The sequence below is a fragment of the Peromyscus californicus genome, unplaced genomic scaffold (assembly GCF_007827085.1).
Source record: "Peromyscus californicus insignis strain IS unplaced genomic scaffold, ASM782708v3 Scaffold_6__1_contigs__length_162567912, whole genome shotgun sequence".
Taxonomy (NCBI): domain Eukaryota; kingdom Metazoa; phylum Chordata; class Mammalia; order Rodentia; family Cricetidae; genus Peromyscus; species Peromyscus californicus.
Window position 1 is genome coordinate 2,622,951 of NW_026294584.1, and position 25,800 is coordinate 2,648,750.

A 25,800-nucleotide genomic window follows, 5' to 3' on the forward strand; every position below is an offset into this window, starting at 1 on the left:
CGAGGCTTCGGCGCCCCGCCCGCGGGCAGCCATCTTGGTAAAGGCCAGTAGGGGGCGGCGCGGGGTGTTTCCTGGCTGCAGCCTGGGGCCACGCGGGCGGGGACCCGGGCCAACACCAAAGATGGCGGGGCGGCGCGCGCTGAGGCGCTGCGTGCAGCTGTTAGCGCCCTCGGCGGAGCAGGGGCTGCGGGGCCGAGGGCGGAGGAACGCGGGCGCAGGGCGCCCCGGCACCTCCCGCGGCTCCGGGGCCGGGTGGCCCGCCGCGTTGGGGGCCTCAGCTGAGGAGACGCGACGCCGCGCGCGCCCGACCGCCCTCAGCCCAAGGTGAGCCTGCCCTTCGCTCCGCCCCTCGCGAGCTGGCCCCGCCCTTCAAGCCGTCGCCCCTCTTCCGCACCCTCACTCCATCCCGCCCTCTAACCGCGTCCCCCTCTAGCTCCGCCCCCGCTCCGCCCCTGCGGTGGCCCCGCCCCCTGTGCAGAGCGCCGCCTCCGGGCGAATCTGAGCGGCCGCCCGAGAGCCTCCCTGCAGTTATCCTGGACCCTCGCGGGAGGCGGTTTCCGCAGCCGCGGTTCTCCTTCGCAGGTTTGCTGCTTCGTGTCGTGTGGAGCAGCCTTCCCGGACTGTTTGGACATCTCAAGTACAGCGGGCTGCGAGTAGGTTTCCACTCCGAAGCCCTGCCTCCTCCTGGAGATGCTGGTCTTGTGAGTGGCAGGCATCTTGAATTACCGCACCTCAGGAGTTGCAGAGCCTGCATCTCTGTAGCCGCCTGGGTGAAGAGCCAGCGTTATTTTTAGTCGTCTAGGGGAGAGTAACAGCATTTGGGATTCCTAGGTTGCAGCTTCAGGATAGAATACAAGTGGGTGTATCTTGGTTTGGTTGTATGTAAATGAGTGGGGTCCACAACTTACTCAGAGCAACTTATTTCCTCTTCATCTGTAGTGTTTATCTTCTTAAACCCACCCCCAAAAGCATCCTTGCCTTTTCTCTTAAAGTAACTGTAACTTATTTAACCACCGAATGAGCAAAAGCAGGAGGCAGGATGGGAAAGGGTGGCAAGTTGATTTTTTTTTTCCGCCGTCCTGTGCTTGCTTCTTAGGTTACTGAAGGTGTTTCAGATGGATTCCCCTTCCCAAGGAACGCGGTATGATCCTGGTAATTGTGAATATGCTTTCACGGTCTCCAGTAGAACCTGGGTGATGTTTGACACTCAGTTGGACCCAGAAAACATTAAGGGAAAGGGAAAAGTCAACAGCCTCTAAAAAGCCGGGGCTTCTTGTTTTGCCCTTACTGTGGGGTGCTTTATAAATTGTTATACCATGACTTGCTTGGGTAGTTTTGGCTTAGCATGAAGTCAGAAAGTCACTCTTGGGACACACTTCTCTGTAAATTAAGAAATAATTTTCACCTTTATTAACAGATAGAGGAGGTGTAACAGTTCCCTTTCTGTTGTGTCACATTGGGTAGAAAGAAGTTACATAATATTTAAAAGAATGATTACCTGGATCTTACAACAGTCTGTATTTTAAAATAGTCTGATTTTTGTTGTAAGAAAATATTAGCTCTGTTAAGAATTTAGGGCAAGTATGTGTGTTTAAAATCAGAATCTAAGAGGAATCGAGGATTTAAAACGTATTTAAGTCAACTGGAAATACAGCCATAATTTTCAGAGGTTTTGTTTTGTTAACCTTTTTGCAGACTTGCTGACTTCATGAATTATAGCAAGTGTCCAAGAAACTAAAGTCCTTAGTGTATGTCTCATGCCTTTATTTCCATTCACAATTCCAAATCGGATTGGACAGATTCTACATTCCAAAACTGAGTCTTAAAATTTGTCCAGTATGAGTGTTTGAAAAACATTTTAACACAATCATTCCGACATAAGGTCTGGATTGTTTTATTTGATAAGGTTTTGGTTATGCTTTCATTGGTTCGTCATCCCTATCTGTTTGAAAGAAGTTTATATTTGGAATTAATATTTGACTTTTTGTTTTCTCTTAGTGTTTTTTTTCTCTCTCTCAGTGTTGAATAGCTATAGCTATAGTGAGTTTTTCCATTCTTTTTCATTCTGTATGAGTGAGAATGTGTCTTCATGGAGTGCCCTGTGTATCTGGGTGTTTTAGGTTAAAATACATGTAAGTAAAATGTGTTTTAATTGAAGTATTATTAAGGAGATGCACTGTGCACATTTGTTAAAGAACATTTTCATTCTGAAAACCTATAAAGGCATAAATAAAATTGGCATAAAAATCAATTCCAGTGATTTCTACCATAAGGTTCAAGTATTTGTTCATTCTAATTCCTATAGCACTGAAGAATTCTACATGTCTATAACTTAGTGCTTTACTTGACATGTCTTTTTGAATTTAGTAACTATTGATTATGTATTTATTTTATTAATCAACTTTTACAACAGATTATACATATTCTTGGATAGCTCCAAGAGTACTACATATATAGTAGTCATACACAGTCTACTGCCAACTAACCTTAAATAATGTATTCTAACTTAATAATTTTTCAACCACTTTCAAGGTGCTTTAGTTAACAACTCTAGTTCATGCTAAACAGATGAAGCAGCCAAACCAAGATAGCACAATATAGGTTGCCAACAATATAGACTGCACCCTAAACCAGATAAAAACTTGGGGACAGTCATTATCATTGGATACCGAGACACAGGACTACAGTTAGATGGATCAGCATAATTCAAAAGTATGATTGAAAAACAATTCTTAATGCTGGGTGTTGGAGCGCATGCTTGAAATCCCAGCATTTAGGAGGCAGAGACAGGCCAGTGATTGTGAGGAGGCTAGTCTTGGTTACATAGAAAGTTCCAGGCCAACTTGGAATACCTAGCAAGACTATATGAGAAAAAGAAAAGGGAGAAGGAAGAAGGAATTCTGCCTGGTCGTTGAATAGAGCAGGTTTTTGTGTTTATGTAGTTGGGACCTTCCCATATCAAGGAACACTAACATGCTGATCAAAGAATAAGTGTCTGACGACTTCTGTGTGATTTTGTGGTCCTCCTCAGTTATAAGAATAAAGTTAGGAGGGTAAAGAGACACTTGGCTTTCTTATTGTTATTAACAGTCCTTAAACTGGTTCTTGTCTGTTTTGCTTATCAGACCCTTGGCCTACAGTGATTAGATAACCACAGTAATTTGTTTTGGAAGTTATTTTCTGATTTTGAAGTCCCTTTGCTCACCCTACAAAGATATTTGTTCCCTTTTTAAGTGTGTATTTTTAATTTGCTTAGAGAGCTCATGGAAAGCTGTTTTCCTTCTTCTGTAGTTAAAGTAACTAATAAAAGATTCAAGTTACTGGATTTAAATTCCTTTTTTAAAAAAACTAAACAAAGTCCTGAACATGAGGTAGAACATGTCTTTTCTCTTCCCTGTACTGACCATGTTCCTTGAATGTTGTTCTAAGGATTTTTAGGTGCACTCTAATCTTAATTATCTAAGGATAATTAAGGGGCGAACATGGTTAATAGACAGTCTAGACTCCTCTGGCCAGATCTAGTTCCTGGGAACATCGTATAACTCTGCAGTCAGACTTGCTCTGCCTGTAAAGAGGTCACACATGTGATGGCTTTTATCATGGTTTAGATCTTCAAACGGGAAGAGACTCTTAGCTTCTAGATCTACTTCTCTCATAAAAGTTTAGCTTATCGTGACATCTCAAAACTGTGCTGTTACCATTTCACAGAGGTGATAACCTTTTGATATTGCTGAAGGGATGTTGATTCCTTCATCTCAGCTTCATTTTCTGTGTAAACATTTTATCTATTGTATGTATATGTGTGCTGTTTGTAGCCTGTTTTTTAAATGGGATTTGCTGATTTGCATATGTTGAGTATCCTTTCAATAATGAATTTCACCTAATAAACTTCTGATGTTCTCAGCAGCATTCTCTTGGCTAAGCATGGTTATGCACAGCTTTGTAATTTCTTTTTGTATGACCATTCAGATATTTTTTCTTTCTTTTCCTTCTTTTTCTTTTCTTTTCTTTTCTTTTCTTTTCTTTTCTTTTCTTTTCTTTTCTTTTCTTCTCTCTCTCTCTCTCTCTCTCTCTCTCTCTCTCTCTCTCTCTCTCTCTCTTTCTTTCTTTTTTTTGAGACAGGATTTCTCTGTGTAGCTTTGGAGCCTGTCCTGGAAGTCGCTCTGTAGACCAAATTGGACATGAACTGATAGAGATCCACCTACCTCTGCCTACCGAGTGCTAGGATTAAAGGCGTGTGCCACCACCACCTGGCCCCACTCAGATATTTTCAACTCACACTTTTAAGACAGTGTTTACCTTCAATTTAGTGTAAGCTGCCATACTTTATAAATTTTGTTGGCTACAAGAATGCATTTTGTGTTATTTAGGAGTTGGCATAAGCATTTGAAGGACCAGGGCTTCCCAGAATTCAGGACTTTCAATGTGAATAATAGGAAGTTCCCCCAAACGAAATATTGACTCCCTATCTGGAGATGTCTCTATGCCAGCTGAACTTATGACACCTTCCAAAGCAAGGAAAGATCTTCAAGGCACCATGTACATTTTCTTTTCATATGACTGAAACATAGAATGTTATTATTAATTTGTTAATTAATCATTGATTATCTGTTGATAGGTCTTTGAATAATTTCAAGTCAGAACAATTAAGTAATTAAAGTAGTGCAATTTGAAATCCATGTAAGATTAAAAGAGTAATTTTTTTCTTTTATTTTTTAAAAAGAATTTATTTAATTTTATTTTATGTGCATTTTTGTGAGGATGTCAGATTCCCAGGAGCTGAGTTATAGACAGGTGTGAGCTGACATGTGGGTGCTGGGAATTGAACCCAGATCCTCTGGAAGGGTAGCCAGTGCTATAACCACTGAACCATCTCTGCATTCCCTGAGTAATTTTTTTTCAAGGAACTTGTGCTTTTCAGTGTCTACTAAGAGCTTCTTATTTTGAAAAGAAAAAAAAAATCACATTATTGAAAGCAAAATAAGGTTAACTTTGTCTCTATATCAATATGGTAATTTTTGAACTGTTGGTTCTACTGGATTCAGTTTAACTAATAGAAAGCATGGACTTTGGGGTTTGATCAGCATGGGTTGGATCCTGGGAGTCAACTGTTACTAACTTTTTGACTTTATACAAGCCCTACCTTTAGTTGTTGTTTTTTAATCTCTCTTAAATTTTCCAGTTATGGCAGTTGTATTGGGGCAGTTTGGAAAATTGCTTAAATGTATTTCTCCTCCATGTGGAAGAAGTACAAAACTGGACTGTTTTGACAGTGTGGTGAGCACCATTCCTAGGGTGTGGGCTGCAGATGGCTTCACATAGCAAGATGCAGGAGGAAGCTGGAGACTGATTTCCTTTCTCTTAAGGAGACTACTGGCAGCCCCATATGTGACTTATGGTTGTATTGGATTGATTAGAATAGGACCAGCATGGCCATCCCTTGCTGGAAGGTTGGAGATGTAGCTGCTCAGCTGGTGTTATACCCTAAGCAGAACAAGGGAGACTGGATTTTATGGTAGATCTCTTTACCCTATACAACTGTAGACTCTAATCTTTCAGCTATTCCCCATGACTTTTCCATAATTAGTAGAGTTAGTGGGGGTGCCCTTCGATGACTTAAGTCTCTTTGTCCTTTACTTTTGCTTCTCTTTTTCTTGATTTCCAGCAAGTGATCTAAAAAAAAAAAAAAAAAGACTCCATTCTCACTTCATCCTCCATGGAAAGCAATTCAAAGTTTAAGCCCTGTTCTTCGTTTGTTCATTCCACAAGTATTTGTTGAACACGTAGCACTTGTATATTGTTGCTAGGTATTGCTATAAGCAGTGTGAATTATTCCTGATTGTAAAGTTTTCCTTGGCTTGTTCTCTGGGAGCCAAATTAGAAACTCAGGTGAACTGAATATAAGTCTGTGACTCATCAAACTTTATAGGTGGCAAGGTGGCCTTACTACTTTAGTACTGCAAATATCTGTCTCAGGATTATGACACTTTTGTAGGGAAGAGTATGTGACTGTAGAAGAGGCGACTCATGGTAGGCACCTGCCAAACTACCTAATTTAGAATTCCCTAATCAGAAAGACCCTTGGGACCTTCGTAAATGCCTGAACCCCTTTGTGCTGATGATTAATGACAAAGTAAAATAGTGGTTCTCACCTTTAACATCCATCAGAACCAACCGAGGGTCCCCTGTGGGAGGCCAGCTCCCACCTTTTCAAAAGCCCTCCCCCTTGCTAGATCAAAGTACACCACACAGTCAAGTGTAGATCCTTCCAAACACCTGGCAACCACACCCGTGGTCAAATTATTCCCTTATGCAGCCCTGCTGGGTAAAGCAAGCTCAGATTCTTGGATCCTGAGTAAGTTCTCGCTAGGAAACCTCTGTGGGTCTCCACAGCTCCCCCTTCTTAATATTTTAAAGGGCCCCTCAGATCCCTCAGATAGACTGTTCCTGTCCTAGGTCATTGTCTTCTTCACTAATCAGCTTTACCTGTCGTGGAGATTGGCAACTAGCAAGAAGGGCTTACCTGTTTCTGACTACCACCCTCTGGCAGTGGAAAGTACAGAGCTTAACTCTATGCAGCTCTAAATCAGGTCCCCACTAAGAGCTTGAAAGGAGCTGGAACAATCACAGCAATCTCTATGGCTGCCGTACCCCTCAGTAAAAGAGTAGAGGATGACCAAGATGGAATGTCCTTTTTGAATGGGTCTAAGATGTCTATAGCAGCCTCAGCTGCACCAAGCCCTTCTTTAAATCAATAAACTCCTGATGCAACTGCATCAAATAAATGAGTAAACTCCTGATGCAACTGCATCAAACCTTAAGACTCCCTTAGCTTCACTAAACCATGGTTCATTAATATCAACAGGTTAACAATTCTAGCATGACTATTACTATACATATTTACAATTCTTACAAACTTACATCCAAAAGCAAACTCTCAATAGGACTATTTACACTTTACAAATTTTAGCAAACATCTAAAGTGATCTCTTAACAGAACTATTTACATTTTCCTCTAACAAGACAGAGAGCACATGAACCATGAATCACTATAGTTAAAATTATAGGTGAACTTAAAACTGTTGCATTTCTGAAGTTTGAAGTTCAAAGTCAGTTCTGAGACCAGTTTTAAAGTTCCCCTGAAAGTTTGAAATCAGAGCCTAACTCGTTAGTGGCTCTGGAGTCTTTGTATAGTGGCCTCTCTACCAAAACTTGTTGCAGTCCAACAACCCAGTCCAAACAAGTCTCTGCATTTTCTGGTAGCCTTCCCTAGGATAGCTGCCCTAGGGTGAAGGTGGAATTGCTGTACTGAGCTGCTGTAAAACTCTTCAAAAAGCCTTCTTCTCAGCTAGTGGGAATCAGAAACTTGTCTCTTAAAGGAGCCATGCCTTGGTTTGCCACTAGCAACCAGAAGTGGCACGTCTCTAGGCTCCGTTTCCTTCCAGCTTTCACAGACTCAGTATTATTCTGGGCATCTGGCTGTTCAGTTACAGGAAACATTTGAAATCCTTGCACCTCCTTCCCTCTGCTAGCTGCTTCTCTAATACTGGCTTGAAGGGGAGACACAGGACTAGCAGCAAGGGTTTGCTATAATCTGGGAGGTTTTTGCACCAGGACAACTATGGGTAACTTTTCCATTCAGATAGATGATCCCTCAAGTGAGTCTAATTCTGCCACTACAGAAGGAAGATGAGTACCCTTCTGAGAAGGAGAGACCTGAAGAGCCTACAATTTTTGAGAAAGAGAAATTTCTAAGTCTCTCAAGCCCCTCAGTTCCTCCCTTGTCTTATCCCAAGACTTCTGTTCCTTAAACTGAGCTTCATGGCCAAGAGGGGACGGACCTTGATTGAACAATTTTGTAAAAGCATTCCCATTCAGCAGCAGCTCTGGTGGAGTGGAAGGTTTTGTTTCGCCCATATCTGTCTCAGGGAAAATTCCCCCCTGTCACTCAGGACTCAGATCCAAACTGTCCAAAATTAGTGCCCACAGTCCAAAGCTTCCATTGTGATCTTTTCCATCCCATGTTCTTCATAATGTTGTTGCATTTTGACTCTGATTCTCCCCCATGAGTCTATGTCCAGAGTCCCATAGTCAGAAAACCAAGGACACAGCTCCTCTACAAACACTAGGAACTTCTGTACTTGTTCCTGTTCTACCTTAACTCTTCTGGTTTTCAAACTCTCTACAAGTGAATATACAAACATCTGGTTACTATTTCCCTGCTCTATATTGGCTTCTCTTTCTCAGACTGCTAAGCCCACAGTGACTGCTTGTTCCTGGATGCTGTTTTCTGTGCATCAGGTCTGGCACTAGGGAAATTCTACTCTTACCCTAAGTTTCCTCATACACAATATCCTTATACCGAAATCCTATATTTTTTACCTAATTTAGTAGGTAGAAATTGAGAGAGAAAGAGAGAAACCTAGACAGAGAGATAGTTGCTGCAGCCTAACTTTTACTACTTGCTTCAGCTTAACTTTTAGCCACTCTGCTTTATCTATATACGTTTTACTCCCAAAGAGTAGAATATCATCACCTAATCCTTAATTCGTAACTGGACATGTCCAACTGCTTCTGCAGCACCTCCTTTCTTCTTTTACTTATCTCCTCTGTACCCAAGTCCCAAGTTCTGGTGCCATATGTGGGAAGCCAGCTCCCACCTTTTCAAGGGTTTTGATGAGGAGAGAGGGATAAGAAAATATTAGGTAGAAATATAGCAAAGAGGAGAAAGACAGAAACACAGGATAGCTTCAGGAGGACCTGGGTCAATAGCCAACGGCCTTTTCCATTCATTCAAAAGGGCTTTTTATAACAATGCCAAGGCAAAAGATCTCCCCCTTGCTAGATTGAAGCACACTGTACAGCTAAGTATAGACCCTTCCAAACACCTGGTAACTTCGCCCGTGGTCAAATCATCCCCTTATGCAGCCCTGCTGGGTAAAGCAAGCTCAGATTCTTGGACCCTGAGTAAGTTCCCCCTTTTCAAAGTTTTCACTCAGTAGCCTCAGGCACAGTTTAAAAATTTTCAGTGGTGGTTGCACATGCCTTTATCCCCAGCACTCAAGGGAGGCAGAGGCTGGATGATCTGTGTGATTTCTAGGCTAGCTTGGGCTACAAAGCAAGTTCCAGGACAGCCAGGGCAACACAGAGAAACCCTGTCTCCAAAAACAAACAAACAAACAAACAAACAAACAAACAAACAAACAAACATCTCCACAGTCAATTCTGATGTGCAGCCAGCACTGAGAATCAGAGGCATAAGACTTTGTTCCAAGCTGGACAAGACATATTCTGAGAAAGCTTATCAGTCACATGCTGGAAATCAGGTCCTTGTTTTTGGTTTTGTTTTTAAAAAGGTTTACTTCTTTATTGTGTATATAGTGTTCTTCCTGCATGTATACCTGCACTTCAGGGCAGAAGAGAGTACTGGAACACATTATAGATGGTTGTGAGCCACCATATGCTTCCTGGGAATTGAACTCAGGACCTCTGAAAGATCAGCCAGTGCTCTCAACCTCTGAACCATCTCTCCTGCCCCCCAAGATCCTTTCTTGTCAACTTGTTTTGACCATTGAAAGGAGTTGGGAAGTACTGAGATAAGCACTCTTTGAATGGAGAGGCAGGACACTGAAATGCTGTAGGCATGATTTATTTAGAGCTGACATTGCTTGCCTTTTGTGCTGTTCCCATTGTGGAAATTTTAGCTGGGGCTCCAAACCCTGTGGGAAGTGCTGGGTCAATATTAGTATTGGAAGTTTGCAGTCTTTGCTTCTAGGGGACAGTGAAGGGAGACGAAGGTAAAGAAGATGATTATTTTCAAAACTAAGACTCTCAAGGCTTACAAGAGCCTCCACATGAATCCAGAAGGGGCTCTGTAGCTGGTAGGAGTCTTGGGCACAATGGTCTTCTTATTTTTAAGATTGGTGTGAATTTCAAGAATACTAGGATCTCCATTATTCAGATATAAAAATGAAGACACATTCCAGAGTTGATTCCATTTCCATTTATTTATGCCATTGTCTTTAGTCCATGTATATCAGTGTTTTAGAATGTGATAAAACAGTGGTTTATAGTTATTGAAGATTTATTGTGTGCCAGATATTGGACTAAGAATTATGAAACTAAAGCATAGAAAGAAATATAAGTGGCAAAGTTTGGAAGTATTTAATTAATTAATTAGTTAATTAATTCTTTTGATTTTTTGAGACAGGGATTCTCTGTGTAACAGCCCTGTCTGTCCTGGAACTCACTCTGTAGAACAGGCTGGCCATGAACTCAGAGATCCACCTGCCTCTGCCTCCAGAGTACTGGGTTTAAAGGATTGTTCCACCTCTACCCAGTTGAAGTTATTTATTTTTAAATATTTGTGATTTTTCCTGATAGTCAATTCTTTTTAATTATGTTCTGTTTGAAAATATGCTTTTATAATTTGCCACATGCTCTTTGTTTATTTGCAGAGTGTACTGAGTTGAACTTAAGGGTCTCTTGCCTGTTTGAACCTTGTGGTTTTATTAGTTGACCTGAAACTGCCTCAAGGCTGCCCTCCTGATGCTTGGTCTGTGCTGAAGAGGCAGGGGTGGTTGGGCAGGGTCTGACCCAGTAGTGCCTTTTTCTTTTTCTCCTTTTTTTGAAAGGATGTGACACACATGGCATCTTGAACAGAATAACAAATCTGCCATCCTGCCACTTCAGAAAGTAAATTCTGGGCTCCAGCAACCTTTAGTGACTTGCATGCTTTATACCCCACCCCTCACGTCCAACACACACATAAAATCCCTTGTTGGCCATACATTCAGAAGGTTATGAGTTTTTTCAACATCACTGACCCTGTGTATCACATGACCATCAGTGTGAGCTACTTGCAGGTAAGGATTCCTCACAGTTCTGTGAACTTGAGTCACTGGTTTTGGAAATGATTTGTTCTAAAGACTACCATTTTCATCCTTCAAAGCTGACTTCCATCAACATGATAGGCAGCAAGCCAACATCTGTATAGCTGCTTCGGGTTGGAGCTTAAGCTTACCTCCCCACCCCTACCCATTCCCCTTCCCTTAATACTTGGAAAACTAGATCTTAAGTGGATCTTTCAAACAGTGTTTGTTAAATACGACATGACAGGTACTTTAGCACAGTCACTCTCTAGTTAGATCTTAGTGTCCGTGTCACATTTGCCATACAGCCTCTTCTGAAATGCCTTCTTGTGCTCTGAAAGACCACTGGCCTATCTTTAAACCCATGACCTAACATTTCCAATGTCTGTCCTCAGATAACAATCCTTTGTGAAGCTCTTTCCAGTCAGCTTAGGGCAAGCGGCTGCACAGAGAGCTTCCTCAGGCTTGGGGAAGTGGGAGGGGCTGGCTAGGGCAAGCCTCAGTCATGGAGACAGGTGCTTGGTAGGCTAAGCTGAGACTTGGCATAGCTAAAAGTTGTTATAGTTCCAGAGGTGGAAGGGACTTTAGCGCTATGACCCAGTCATCTAATTTTATAGGTGAATGAAAGCGAGTCCCAGCAAAGTTAGGTGACTTTTTAAAGGCTACAGAATTTGATGCAGTCAAGGTTGGAGCAGTGACCAAAGTCAAACCAAGCTATGCACTGCTGCTCTCTCTTTTCTATCAGGAGCTACAAAGACACCCGTTCTCCATTTCTTTTCATGGGTTGCATTTGCACAGAAAGTTTTCTTTTAGGGTAGTTGTGAGAGTCAGCAGAGGAAAAGAATACCCACATTGGCTTAAGGAAAAGTGAAGAAACCTTTAAGATCATTAGCATATTTTGAGCTTGGTTTCAGGTTCCACTAAGTATCAGCTTAGTCTCTTTCCTCATCCACCAACCTCTTCAACTATGTACCTATGTAATTCTATATTGCATTTAGGTATTATTACTACCAGGAACAAATCTACATTTTGTGGTTAGTATTATTTAAAAGTATTAAAGGAAGAATAATTATGTCATTTCGAGAAACTTTTATGTGTATTTTCTAAATTTGCCATAACATAATTATCCTGAATTGTCCAGTTGTGTTAAGTAGTGTTTTACAAGTTTTTTAAAAAAGATTTATGTATTTTATGCATATGAGTGTTTTGCCTGCAGGTGCACCATGTACATGTCTCATGCTCGAGGAGGGTGTGGGAGCCCCTGGAACTGGAGTTTTAAGTATGGTTGTGAGCCACTATCTGGATGCTGGGAACCACACCTGGGTCATGTATAAGAGCAACAGGTGCTCTGACTCCCCAGGGACTTTGTTCTTAAACTGGCTATTTATCTTGTTTTGTTGCTTCTAATTGTTATCAAATCTTTACTTTCTTACTTACATAAAAGGAAAAATGTGTAGAGGAGTCATCTAGAGTGTTCATATATTTTAGTAATTTAAAATCTTTTAATAGGCTGTAAAGTGACTTTTAATTCAATATACTGAATTAGTCTTATAGTTAAGAATATTTAAAGCCTTTGGCAATGTGCAGTCAGGACACCCACTGTTGGGACACCTGTTGTCAGGGACACCAGTTGTCAGGGCACCCACTGTCCTTGACTACTTTTGCAAAGAAAATGTGTTCTCAAATTTGTATTCCAAAGAGTTGAGTTATATTTGCATTTATTCCTCTCAGAATTTACTATTGAATCTTACATACTTTTGTTTAATATTCTTTTGTCAGTTATTTGGCCAAGTAATTTTTTGTCTATCACTAGATTAGAATCTTATGAGACAGATTTGAATTTTTTTAAATACAAACAAATTGTATGATTTACATAAGGTGTAAGGAAACAAATATTTTCATAGTTTTTTGTTACATAAAATTATCAAGGAAGAAATGGAAGAATTTCAGCAAATTTGTCTTATATTTTGAGACTGTCTTTCATCTGGGAAGCATCTTGATGAGGCAAAAATGTCATATTTTTTCACGCTTTTACTGAATATAAATCCTAGTACAGATAACAACTTGTGCTTGTCTGGCACTTCAGCATACTAACCCATGGTGTCATTTGTTCATTTTAGTACTACAAAGAGGCCATTATGTTTAAACAAGGATCCTGGGTCCTTGTTTTTTGTTAAGACATTGCTTGACAGATGTATAGATGCATGGTATATGTATATGTGTGTGTGTGTGTGTGTGTGTGTGTGTGTGTGTGTGTGTGTATTATATATTACATATATAATGATTCTGGAATGCTTTTGACTCAATAACTGTTTAAGTGTTGTTATACCTCACATAAGGTGTGTTTCTACATGCTGTATAAACGTCCTATTTGCTTTGGTTTCCTGTAGTTTCTCAGCAAAACTGATTAAGTTGAAAGAATAAGTTAAAAATGTAATTGACAGATAATGTCCTGCTTTCTAGGTTGATGGATGTGGTGTAGTGAGGACTCTGCACACAGAACATTTCTCCTTTTGTTATATAGTGTAGTCCCAGGCGTGGGCATATTCACCCACACATCAACTTTCTTGGCATCTCTCAGAGGTCTCTCCTGGAGTCTTACTGAATGTCAAGGATGGGTAGTGTTCATTCAACTCTTCTGAAATTTTTTATCGCTATTTCAGAGATTTGGGATGCTGTTATTTTTTAACCTATGCTATCTAGCATTGTAATAAAAGGACCCTTCTCTTCAAATAAAGAAAAGGTGAACAAATATAAAATTGTAAGGGTAGCTGTATTCAGCCTGATATATGAAAATATAGTTCAGAATATTCCAGATGTAACATCAGCATTATTGTTGTGTAATAGTCACTTGGTATTTATTAAATGTGTGTTGTAGGAATTCTAATCTGCTGCTTCCTTATTTTTTGCAAATGTTGAAGCCCCAAACATATGTTGTACTGTTGTGTTTTTTTCAAACTTTTCAAATGATAAAGCAGTACATTCAATTCTTGGAGTTGGCACGTTTTAAATGTCAAATGTATGAAACAACTCTGAAATAAAGAATTTTTGTTTTTAGAAGGCATTTTACCCATGTGTGCAGTTATTGAAGTAAAATATTTGTACTTGGCTGGCTTTTCTTTACCAAATGTCATGGTTCAGACCTCCCTTTGGTTAGAGATGTAGGGGATGCATCCTTCTGCTATTAAATAAGCAATTAATACTCAGTGTACTTGGTAGTTATTATATGAAATTGTCATATTTTTTGTAACAGATTTGTGCTTGAAAAGCTCAAATATGGAGCTTTTGAATACATACACTTCATTTCTAATTTTATTGTCATTCCATCTAGTGTTTAATGATGCCCTTTGTGAGACTGTTGCTGTAGACACTAATGGAGTGACCAGAGGCTGGCGTTGATGAGTGAGAGGCCCTCTCACCTCATGACTCAGCTCTCAGGCAGGCTCTCTATGTCCCCATGGTATTGGGCTCAGGTTGTCATTTTTCACATTCACTGAATGGCCTTTCAGGACTTTGCCTCCAAAAGCATCATTCCAGATTGTGATGGTTCAGTTCTTCTCATCCTTCTCCTCTTCATTCTCTTGCAAAGAACTGCATGCGTGTAGTGTCATCATTAGTATTGCATAACATCTTTCATGGGAGTACTAGATAATCCTGTAACTAATTTTCATGCACCCCTTTTCCCATCCCACAGATGCTAGGAAATCACATGTACAATCCCTTTGGAGGCACTTGGTGGTCTCAAGGTAGGAGCTAACACATCTGAGGAACATAGGTTAAGGGCTGGTGTTTGGAGGCAAGAGGAACATGAGCAGGACCAGAAGCCTAAGCCTTTATGAACCATCTTACTGACTTTTGCAGGAGAAGCCCTGGGGCCTTTCTCTTTTGTCCTGTTTGCATGAGGTGGCCTGTCAAAGACCACCCCTGAAGATTACGTGTGTGTTTGTGTAGGGGTCATAGGAGGTATAAAGTGAAGATGGTCATGTGGTGTGCAGACTTATTCTAGATTGATTAGAGTGAAAGCCTGAGGGAATCAGAAGTAGGAAAATGAGTAGGCACTGGGGAAAACTGTGTTGTCTAGGGAACAAGCATTGCTCAGTGTGTTTCACTCTCCAGACCCCTCTCTGTGCTCTCACTGTTATTCTAAGCAGCCTCTTAGCAGCTTAGATCCCATGATTGCCCATTTCCATTTGGGTGCATTGGCTTTTGTACTTGGAGTCTTGCTTCCCGGTGACATTAGGCCCTATTTCAGCACATCATAAATCTGCCTTGACTGGGGTTCTGCCAGGTCTGACTCCTTCCACTTTACTACCTCATCCACAAGCTTCCAAAATTTCTAACCATCCAAATGCTTTCACATCTTACTGACTTCAGCTTCTTTATCAACTCAACTCTAGGATTTATTTTAATTTTTTATTTTTTTCCCTCTTTGCTGTTGTCTCATTTTCTGTTGATTGGGTTATCTGCTTTTGGTATGTCAATTAAAAACTGGAGATTATGATCCTTAACTTCAGGGCTTCCTGACAGCCCCAATTTAAATGAAATGTATGAACATGTAGTCAGTGATTTGCGGTTAGTGGATGTTCCAAGCTTCTTCTCTTTTATACTCAGTAATCCAGCTCCCTGGCTCTAGGGTTAAGTTGGTTTTTTGTTTGTTTGTTTTGAGAAGGGTCTCTTATGTAGCCCTGGCTGTCCTGGAACTTACAGAGATCCACATGTTTCTTCCTCCTAAGTGTTGAGGTTAAAAAAGTGTGCCACCACACCCAGCTCCCTGGTTCTAGTTTCTACAATGTTCTTTTCATTTTTTTATCCTGTTACTAGAGTTGTCTTTCCTAAGGACCCTTTTTAAGCATCTTAAGTGTTCTGTATTTTCCCACAGTATAGACAGGCCTTCCTGATGTGGCTGGCCAGGTGCAAGGGTGGCCTCCTCCTCTAAATACATCTTTCTAGCTTTGTATGTCCTAGCTATAGGAGACTGCTAAATATTGCCCCCAAACCTTATTTTGATGTAGCGTTTTGGTCTTTGAAGCAAAATACTTGTTTTTCTTTTTTCCTGTTTTTTTTTTGCATCCATGCCAAAATTTAATTAGTAAGTACAATTACAATCTATGTCCATATTAAAAGGTGTGTAAATATATAGACATATAAGTATATATGTAACAAGTACATATATCTCAGAAGCTATTCATTATCACAAAAGGTAGCATGCAGTAAGCGCTTCCTATGAGATGTATTATCTGTTTACATAGTAATGTAAGCTTATCCAAACTCACTGTCTCATCTGATGTGAGCTGAACTTAAATGATAGTCACTGTCTTTGTCTTTGTAAAGGCTTCAGTCTAAGTTTAAATTTGAAGACAAAAAGTAAGTCTGTGGGAACTGAGGCACCTCACCCAGAACACTTAAGCCTTAGAATATAAAGAATTTAAATGTTTGGTCAGTTAACCGGTTAGAGAAAAAAGAATTAACATTTGTATGTACCAAGTACTTAACGTACATTATATCATGTGATCCTCTGAAACCTCTACAGGGTAGGCATGTAGGTATTTATAGGTGAGAAAAAGGAGGATTAGAAAGGTTGTTTGCCTAGGACATGAAGCCTGTGAGCCCGTCTCTGGCTGCCAGGCACTGCCCCGAGAGTGGTGTCTGGTTAACAGTGTTTGCTGAGGCTTTTGTTAGCTGCAGTTTCTCTTCATCGGTGGTGATTCTCCAGATGGTTGACTGTTTCCCCTCATGTTAGAGAAACAAGATTGGGGGGCTGTTCCTCTTGGGGTCTGTGTTCTTTTCCTTTCTTTCTCTCACACCCCTGTGGCCATGAAAATAACATTTGGTTTTCTGTAATTTGTGCTTGTTATTTTTTTTAAGGGTTATAAGGTGTGTAATTGTGTATGCATTGATTCTAAACAATTAGAAAGCAAGTGTCTGCTTAATACAGTCAAAGGAAGGAGATGAAGTTCTTCATAGCAGGTAACTTCATACTTTTGATGTGTTATTTTTCCTCTTCTAAATAGCTTTGCTCCTGCATGATTCACAATCAAGGATTTCAGTGTCTTGAATATGGGTGACAAGGTCAGGGGTAGCAACTAAGGTTGTCTGAGCTGGTGTGTTCATTGACTTAGATGCTTTAATCTTCTCAGTAACCCTAGGAACCAATAATGTCTTTATGTCCATTTATAGATGGGAAAAAAATCAAGATGAAGAAAAAGTGGGAAATTTATTCAAAGTTAGGATGGTGCAGTGTCTTGGCAGTTTTAAGTCTGAATTACTTAAAATTTATGTTGTTACTAGGTTAATTAATGTGCTGTTTCTGATTGTAGATTATCATCAGTATGAGAATGACTAAGCTTAGTAGGGTTATATGTAAGTCACTTGAATTACTGTGGCATCATTAAGAAACTAAGCAGGTCTTTCCTTATTGTTAAGAACATTTGTAATTATGGATACAGAAAGGTGCTTGTATTAGTTTCGCTTTTTGTTTTTCTGTGATATGTGCCTGAGGGAAGCAATTTAAAAAGAGCAAGTATTTGTTGTGGTTCACAGAGGTTTCTGTACATAGTAGAGGTCTCCATGTTTCTGGGCCTGTGGGAGGCTGACACTGAGGCAGGACATGGGCCTGTGGGAGGCTAGGGAGAGTTAGGAACATGTCTCTTTTTCAGTGTGCATCCTCCATCAAAGTAAGCCCCAGCTTTCATAATTCCTACACCTCCCAATGGTGGATTAGATTTTGAATCCTTCTGTTGATCACTTCATTGATGAAGGCAGAGCCCCCATGATCTTGTCAGAAGCGCCACCTCTGAGAACAGATTTGCTGGGAACCAAGCCTTTAACACATGACATTTTTTGAGGGGTGCTTTGTACCCAAATCATAATAGTGCTTCTGTTTACTCTGTAGAATGTCATTGAAACAGACAGTTTTATGTCTAAATGCTGGCTAGGGAAATAATGTTGTTTTAGGTTACAACAGTGAAAGGATTTTTGAAAGGCTTGGCTGGCGTGTTTATCTGGAAGGCAAACATCTTTTCTTTTTAGCGAGTAGTAATACTGGATTTTAAAATTGTATTTTGCAGCAAGAACATTTGAGTTAATACAAACAATATTCTTATAAGTTTGGGAAAATATTATTGTCTGAGAATTATACTAATATGCTTTAATGACTAACTTAGGGTTTTTATTCCTGTGAAGAGACACCATGACCACAGCAACTCTTATAAAGGAAAACATTTAACTGGGGTGGCAGCTTACAGTTTCAGAGGTTTAGTTCATTATCATCATGATACCACATGGTGGCATGCAGGCAGACATGGTGCTGGAGAAGGAGCTGAGAGTCCTGCATCTTTGCTTGCAGGTAACAGGAAGTGGTCCGAGACACTGGTCGTGGCTTGAACCTACAACCCACAGTGATATACTTCCTCCAACAAGGCCATACCTGCTCCAACAAAGCCATACCTCCTAATGATGCCACTTCTTATTATGGGGGCCAATTACATTTAAACTACTACAATGACTTTTTGTTAAACTTGGTAATCACCCTTTGTATTTTCCTTTATAAAGCTCATCAAAGGACATGGATGAAAATGAAAACAGCCAGTCTCCAATGACAAGCTATCAATATCCTAAAGAAACAGTAAGGAAGCGCCAAAATTCAGTACAGAATTCAGGAGGAAATATGTCTTCCAGGTTTTCCAGGAAGAGCTTCAAACTGGATTATAGACTAGAGGAAGATGTAACTAAATCGAAGAAAGGAAAAGATGGGAGATTTGTTAACCCATGGCCAACATGGAAAAACATCTCTATCCCAAATGTTCTTAGATGGCTGATAATGGAGAAAAATCACAGCAGTGTTCCAGGTTCCAAAGAGGTAGGCAACATTTAGCTGTTTCTGAATGCTTTGTGTGTACTTTAAATACATATATATGATTTAGTTTTTCTGTGAGGTATGACCCTCTATTTATCGATTTGAGCTGTTTCTGTAAGGTAAGACATAATGGTAAGTTTGAAGAGACAAATGAATCCTATGACTCATATCCTCAAGTTCCTAGTTTAGCAGCACAGTACATGTGTAAATAATCCCTTCTCATCTGTAGCCAGAGGCTGGGGTAAAGTGCTTTAGAAACAGAGGGGTGGAAGTGGTCAATTTTGACTGGTAGGGGTTGTCAGGAGTATGTGTGCTGGTCCTAGAAAGCTATTTTGCAGTGGTTTTCTAGGTCAGGTAATCACATGAACCATGTTATAAAGGTGAGAAAGTGCATGGTGTATTCCAGAAAGTAACAGGCTGATAAGAATTTGGAATATGGATTCTGCAAAGTAAGGCATGACCTAGAGTGTGCCTTTAATCCTTGGACTCAGCCACCAATGCTATAAAAATCTTTTGATATTCCTTGCAGAGCTGTGAAGGTTGACTACAATTTATTGCCTCCAACTACAGTAGCTTCACTAAGGATGTAATTTGTTACCCTTTAGCATAGAGAATACTAGAAGAGTAAGATGTGTTTTGGCAGGGCTGGATGAGTAGGTGATGGTTCCCATTACAGTGGCATCTTCTTTTCCTTTCAGATTCTTTCTTAGTTTCCCCTATACTTCCTATCATCTTCCTTGAACTCCGATCCTGCCTGGCTGTTGGGGAGTTAGGGGCAGGGTATCTGGCTTTGTGGGTAGAGGGATGATATGAAAAGACTAGGGGCATGCCTGAAGACTTTGATCTACAATGGGAAGAGGTAAGGGGCTATGGGTAGAGAGGTGGATTTTGGTGTTAGATCTACTTGGTAAATGTTGCATGCTTTTCTTTAAAGGATATAGGATTGAAAATCTTACATCATGTTGGGTGTGGTAGTGCACACCTTTAATCCCAGTACTTAGGCAGCAGTGGCTAGTGGATATCTGTGAGTTCAAGGGCAGCTTGATCCACATAGTGAGTTCTGGGACATCCAGGGCTATACAGAAAGACAGTCTCAAAAAAGGGGAGTAGAAGTAGGGAAGAAAAGAAACCTTCTATCACTTTGGTGCTAGAAATATTCATAGTAATCTATATATAGTATATCTATCTATATGTATGTACATACATACATATATATGCATATATTTGCTGTGCTAGAGATTAAACCTCGATCCCAATAAATTGTTTTGTTTTGTTTTGTTTATTGAGATAGGCTTTTACTCTGTAGCCCAGGTTGGCCTCAAACTTGTAAACTCTAGTGCTAGGATTATAGGTATGTTTCATCATGCCTGGCCTCAATATTGTTTTTTAAGGACCTTTTAGAATTAGGTTAGACATTAATATATAACATTAGTATTTGGAGCATTTTAGGATGAGACAAAGGAACAAGGAGAGTGTCTTGTTCATTTGTTTTTGAGGCTCAGGCTCCCTATGTAATTCAGTCTGCCCTGGAAGCTACTTATCGCCAGCACTAGCCGTGAACTTGTGCTCTTCCAGCCTCATTTCCTGAGTGCTGGGATTACAGATGTGCACCACCACACCTGCCTGGCCTCCCCCCCCCCCCCATGAACAACTGAGGAAAACTAGGAGGAGAGGGATTAGGGGTATAAGGTGAGCTATCTGGGTTTTTTGTTTGTTTGTTTGGTTTTTTTTTTTTTGGTGTAAATTTCTCTCCACAGCTTCTAAAAATAGAGGTTAGCGATGATAGGTTCAGTATTGTTTCATTTCAAAGAGTAAGTGGCTGGATGAAGGTAGAATTATATCTCTTCATTCTAACAATTTGAGAGATTCTAAAAGCTGGGTTGACTCTCTGAGGACCTGCCAGGCCAGTGTTTTTTTTTTTTTTTTTTTTTTTTTTTTTGGTTTTTCGAGACAGGGTTTCTCTGTGTAGCTTTGCGCCTTTCCTGGAACTCACTTGGTAGCCCAGGCTGGCCTCGAACTCACAGAGATCCGCCTGGTTCTGCCCTCCGAGTGCTGGGATTAAAGGCGTGCGCCACCACCGCCCGGCCAGGCCAGTGTTTTTTAAGGGACTATTTGTCCCTTTGAGAAACTAATAAAAGCTGTAGAAGAATACATACATGTAAATAAGTACATTGCCATTGGCTATATCATCGTGGATCTTACAAACTCAAGTCTGTCCATTCACTCATTTATTTAGCTAGTATTTACTGAGCACATGCTATGTGTTTGGCACACTCTATTATGTGCTAGAGAGTGAATAAACAAAGTCAATAAGGCACTTGTGTGGAGTTTTAAAATGTAAGTGTGGTGGTGGTCACACACATCTTTAATCCCAGCACTTGGGAGGCAGAGGCAGGTGAATCTCTTGAGTTCCAGGACAGCCAGGGTTACACAGACAAACCCTATCTGGGGAAAAACCAAGCCAAACCAAACCAACTAACCAACCAACCAACCAGACAAAATCAAACCATAAGTGCAACAGTGAAAAGGGCAGGGAAGTGAGGGTGGTAGAAGTGTGGCTGCATTCCTCAGTGAAGCTTTTCTTTTTAAAGGCAGGTATTAGAAAGATACCAAGGGGACTCAGATCTTTGAATATGCCATCAGTACAATCTGAAAGAAAAACATCTTTGCACTATTCCAGTTTGTGTTTCCTTATTTTTTTTTAGGTTTTTCCTGAGACAGAGTATCTCTGTGTAGCCCTGGCTGTCCTGGAACTCACTCTGTAGACCAGGCTGGCCTCAAACTCACAGAGATCCTCCTGCCTCTGCCTCCTGAGTGCTGGGATTAAAAGTGTGTGCCACCATCACCACCTGGCTCTAGTTTGCATTTTCATTTTTCACTTCTTCTCTGTCTTATTTCTTCCTTGTCTTCAGTGAAAGCCTAAATTTAGATCAAATATATTCTGGCTTCTCTTATTTCAGGGTTGATTGTAACTTTGTGTTTAAACATGTTTAAACAATTGCTGAAAGGTTGAGCTTTATCCAAGTATGGCAGAGTTACAGTTTCCCAAATCTTGAAACAAAACCATGGGGAAGTAGGTGAAGAACCAAGACTGGAGGTCAACTCCAATTTAATCAGATTTCTGGAAGTTGTTTTGTTAGATATTGGGAGGCTAGCATTAATGAGAAGATTATAGCCTTAAGTCATTACTTTGAAATGAAAATAATATTTGCAGAGAATTATTATATATTATGCTATTTATATCATTATACTACACTGTATTTGTTTACCTATATATATGAAAGTGATGTAGAAGAAACATATGATTAATGTATGTATTAATGGGTTGGGCATAAGCAGGAAGCATAGTTTAGTTGCCTGGTGAGAAAGAGTTTCTTTCCTGGTCCATTGCTGGTCCCTGTCTGTTCTAGAACATTAGGGCAGTGTGTCAGCTCACAGGCCACACATTGTTCAGGGGATGTTGTTGCTTTGCACTGTTGTTGCCTCCATAACTTTGTCTGATTGTTAGTGTGACTTATAGTCACCAATAGAGGGGAGAAAAAAAATAACACTTTAATAACATTTTAAGGTTGGAGGGATGTTGTTGGTTGTTTTTGCTTTTTTCGGGGACCCGTCTCCCAGCTCCCAAATAAATCACACACGGAGTGCTGTGGGATGGTCTGTATGACAAATGTGTTGCTGATTAGTCAATAAATAAAACACTGATTGGCCATTGGCTAGGCAGGAAGTATAGGCGGGACAAGGAGGAGAATAAAGCTGGGAAGTGGAAGGCTGAGGGAGAGACACTGCCAGCCGCCATGATGAGAAACAGCATGTGAAGATGCCGGTAAGCCAGGAGCCATGTGGCAAGGTATAGATTAATGGAAATGGATTAATTTAAGCTGTAAGAACAGTTAGCAAGAAGCCTGCCACAGCCATACAGTTTGTAGCCAATGTAAGTCTCTGTGTTTACTTGGTCGGGTCTGAGAGGCTGTGGGACTGGCAGGTGACAGAGATTTGTCCTGACTGTGGGCCAGGCAGGAAAACTCTAGCTACAACAGAGGCTTATTCTTAATTAGGAATGCCTGGCCTTTGCTTGGCTTGTTTCTTGCCGGCTTTTCTTAAATTAACCTGTCTTTTGCCTCTGTGCTTTTACCTTTCTCTGTTTTGTATACCTTTCTTTCTTACTCCATTGCTGCTGTGTAGTTGGGTGGCTGGCCCCTGATGTCTTCCTCCTTCTCTTGCTCCTAGATCTCTCTTCTCCCAGATTTCTCCTTCTATTAATAATTCTTTCTGCCTGACAGCTCCGTCTATCCTTTCTCCTGCCTTGCCATTGGCCATTCAGCTCTTTATTAGACCATCGGGTGTTCTAGATAGGCACCATAACACATCTTCACAAAGTTAAACAAATGCAACATAAACAAAAGTAACACACCTTAAAATAATATTCCCCAACAGAGGGAGACAGACACTTCTTGAGTGTCATTAGTTGGAGGAGGCTGTCAAATTGAAGAATAGGCTGCCCCAGCATGGCTAAAAAAGTGGGACTGCACGAGTTTGGGAACCAATTTTATGCTTTTCACTGACTGTGTGACCTTATTTCTATTGCAGTCCCCTGAGATACTCTGCTGTGGTTTAAATTTCACTTGACCCCCATAGCTCATGTGTTAAAGATTTATTCCTCAGCTATGGGAAGTGGTAGAAACATTCAGAGGTAGGGCTGAGTGGGAAGGTCTTCTGCCCATTGCTGGCGTGCCCTTGAAGTAATAGTGGGACTCTCATCCTTTTCTCCTCATTTTCCTTTCTGGGCAGGGAGGTAAGGGCCTTGCTGTATTGTAAGTTCCCTGCCATGATGTGCTGCCCCCTACAGACCCCAGAGCAACAGAGCCACTTGACCATGATTGAAACCTCCCAAACTGAGCAAACCCAACCATCTCTTTGCTACCTATTTTCTAATTTCACCATGGCATCTGGTTTTTATTTAATCCTGTAGTCAGCACCTAGTAGGTGTTTTCAGTCTGAAAATATACTTTCTTCAGTTGTAGGAAATTTCTTTATCTACTCACTGGAAAACTCCATCTTTCTGTTCCAACATCACTAGGTAGCCTCTATATTCAATGGGTATAGGAAAAAAACCAAAATTCCAGTACAACCAAAGACTGTGTATCCCAAGAGTTGCTTATAATAGGATTTGGCCAGGATGTTTAAAATGGCACATGGTCTAAAAAGTATTTTGGACCATAGAAGGTTCCCATGAAAGAGGATGATGAGAACAATATTTTCTTTCACCAACAATCACCAAATCACTGGGTGATTTGTATTCCTTTCGAAACAACCTGCAGCTTACTGCCACTGCCCAGGATCAAAGACATCTGTAGATCTCACAACAACTATGCTGTAGTCTTGGGGAGTATGGGAGAGTAGATAATTTGACCTGAAAGCACGATTTCAGTGTAACATTTTATTTACTTTTAATGTGAGTTAATATAATTTATTCCAAGGAGGTAAAGGTTTAGTGAAAAGAAGTGACTTAAGTGAGGAAGACCTGACTGCTTTAGTAGAGCACCTATCTGTTGTATGAGCTGCAAGTTTAGTGCCCCCTCTCTGCTGTGGTCTGTTTACCACTAAGATGACAGAAATACTTGTTGCAGTATTAACTCACATAGTGTATGTGCTGGTTTGAATGAGAATAGCTCTCATAGGTTCAATATATTTGAATGCTTTGTCCCCAGTTAGTGGAACTTGAAGTGAGAAGCTTTTCTGTGTCCTGCCCTGCCCCACAGTGAGCTTCCAAATAATCACTCAGAGGCTTATATTACTTATAAATGCTCAGCTGGTAGCTCAGGCTTATTACTAACTAGCTCTTATACTTAAATTAACCCATAATTCTTATCTATGTTTATCCACATAGCTTGGTACCTTTTCTCAGTGTGGCATTTTCATCTTGCTTCCTCTGTGTCTGGCTGGTGACTCCTGACTCTACCTTTCCTCTTCCCAGCATTCTTAGTTTGGTTGCCCCACCTATACTTCCTGTCTGGCTACTGGCCAATTAGCATTTTATTAAACCAGTTCGACTGACAAATCTTTATAATGTACAAGAGCATTATCCCACAGCAGGAACTGTTTGGGAAGGAGTGGGAGTTATGGCCTTGTTGGAAGAGGTATGTCACTGGAGGAGAGCTTTGAGGTTTCAAAAGCTTAGCCATTTCCAGTTATTTCTCCATCTCTTTCTGTCTTATTCTTGCTGATCAGGATGTAAACTCTCAGTTACTGCTCTGTTGTCACTCCTGCCTATCTGCTGCCATGCTCTCCATGATGGTCATGGACTCACCCTCTGAACACTGCAAGTCCAATAAACTCTTTCTCCTTTAAGTTGCTTTGGTCATGGTGTTTTGTCATGGCAGTAAGAAAGACAGTGTACTCAGCATCAACTCACTGAAGACGAACATAACCTGGCACAGCAAACATTTGGATTTTTCCCTTTTCTCAAGAAAAGCAAAGCATTAACTAATCTGCTTTTTAATTATGGGCCTTATGATTTTTCCTTTTGCAGTTTTCATGAAGGAAGATTAGCCAAGACAATTGTAATCTAGCCAAACAAACAAACCAACAAACAAACCTTACTTTCTTTAAGAAATGAAGAATCCCTTTCCTCTCTCCCTCCTCTTCCACATGCTTTTTCAAACTCTGGTGATTGGGATAGAACATTTATAAACCATTCCTTCCTTTTCTGTGTCACATGACTGTGTACCTGTGTGTCTGCATATATGCATATGTGTGTGGAGGCCGGAGGTTGACATTGGGTATCTGCCTTAGTTTTAATCTATCCTTGAGCCTGCTTTGGGTAGGCTGGCTGGCCAGTGAGCTTCAGGAATCCTCCTTTCTTCCATGTAGTGCTGGGGTTACAGATATGCCATGCCCAACTTCCTTGTGGATGGTGGGATCTGAACTCAGATTTCACACTTGTGTAGCAGGTGCTTTACCAATGCAGTTTTCTCCCCAAATCCCTGATGTTTTTCTTTTTTGTTGTTCAGTAGTAGGTTATGTTGTTTGAGTTCCTGAGGAAGCTACCAAAGAGTAAATCCGTGAAGATAA

At 40.6% G+C, this 25,800-nt stretch overlaps 1 protein-coding gene across 13 annotated transcripts in view; it reads left to right on the forward strand.

The window, feature by feature from the left end:
• Napepld (N-acyl phosphatidylethanolamine phospholipase D) overlaps nt 1–25,800 on the forward strand; it is a 107,481-nt gene that overhangs the window by 43,168 nt on the left and 38,513 nt on the right. For 4 of the 13 annotated variants that reach the window (XM_052720952.1, XM_052720951.1, XM_052720950.1 and 1 more), the window contains exons 1-2: nt 13–324; nt 18,423–18,729. In XM_052720952.1, the coding sequence (XP_052576912.1) occupies nt 122–324; nt 18,423–18,729 (510 nt within the window). In that variant the 5' untranslated portion in view covers nt 13–121. The other 9 variants (XM_052720953.1, XM_052720960.1, XM_052720958.1 and 6 more) reach the window with 6 other exon arrangements.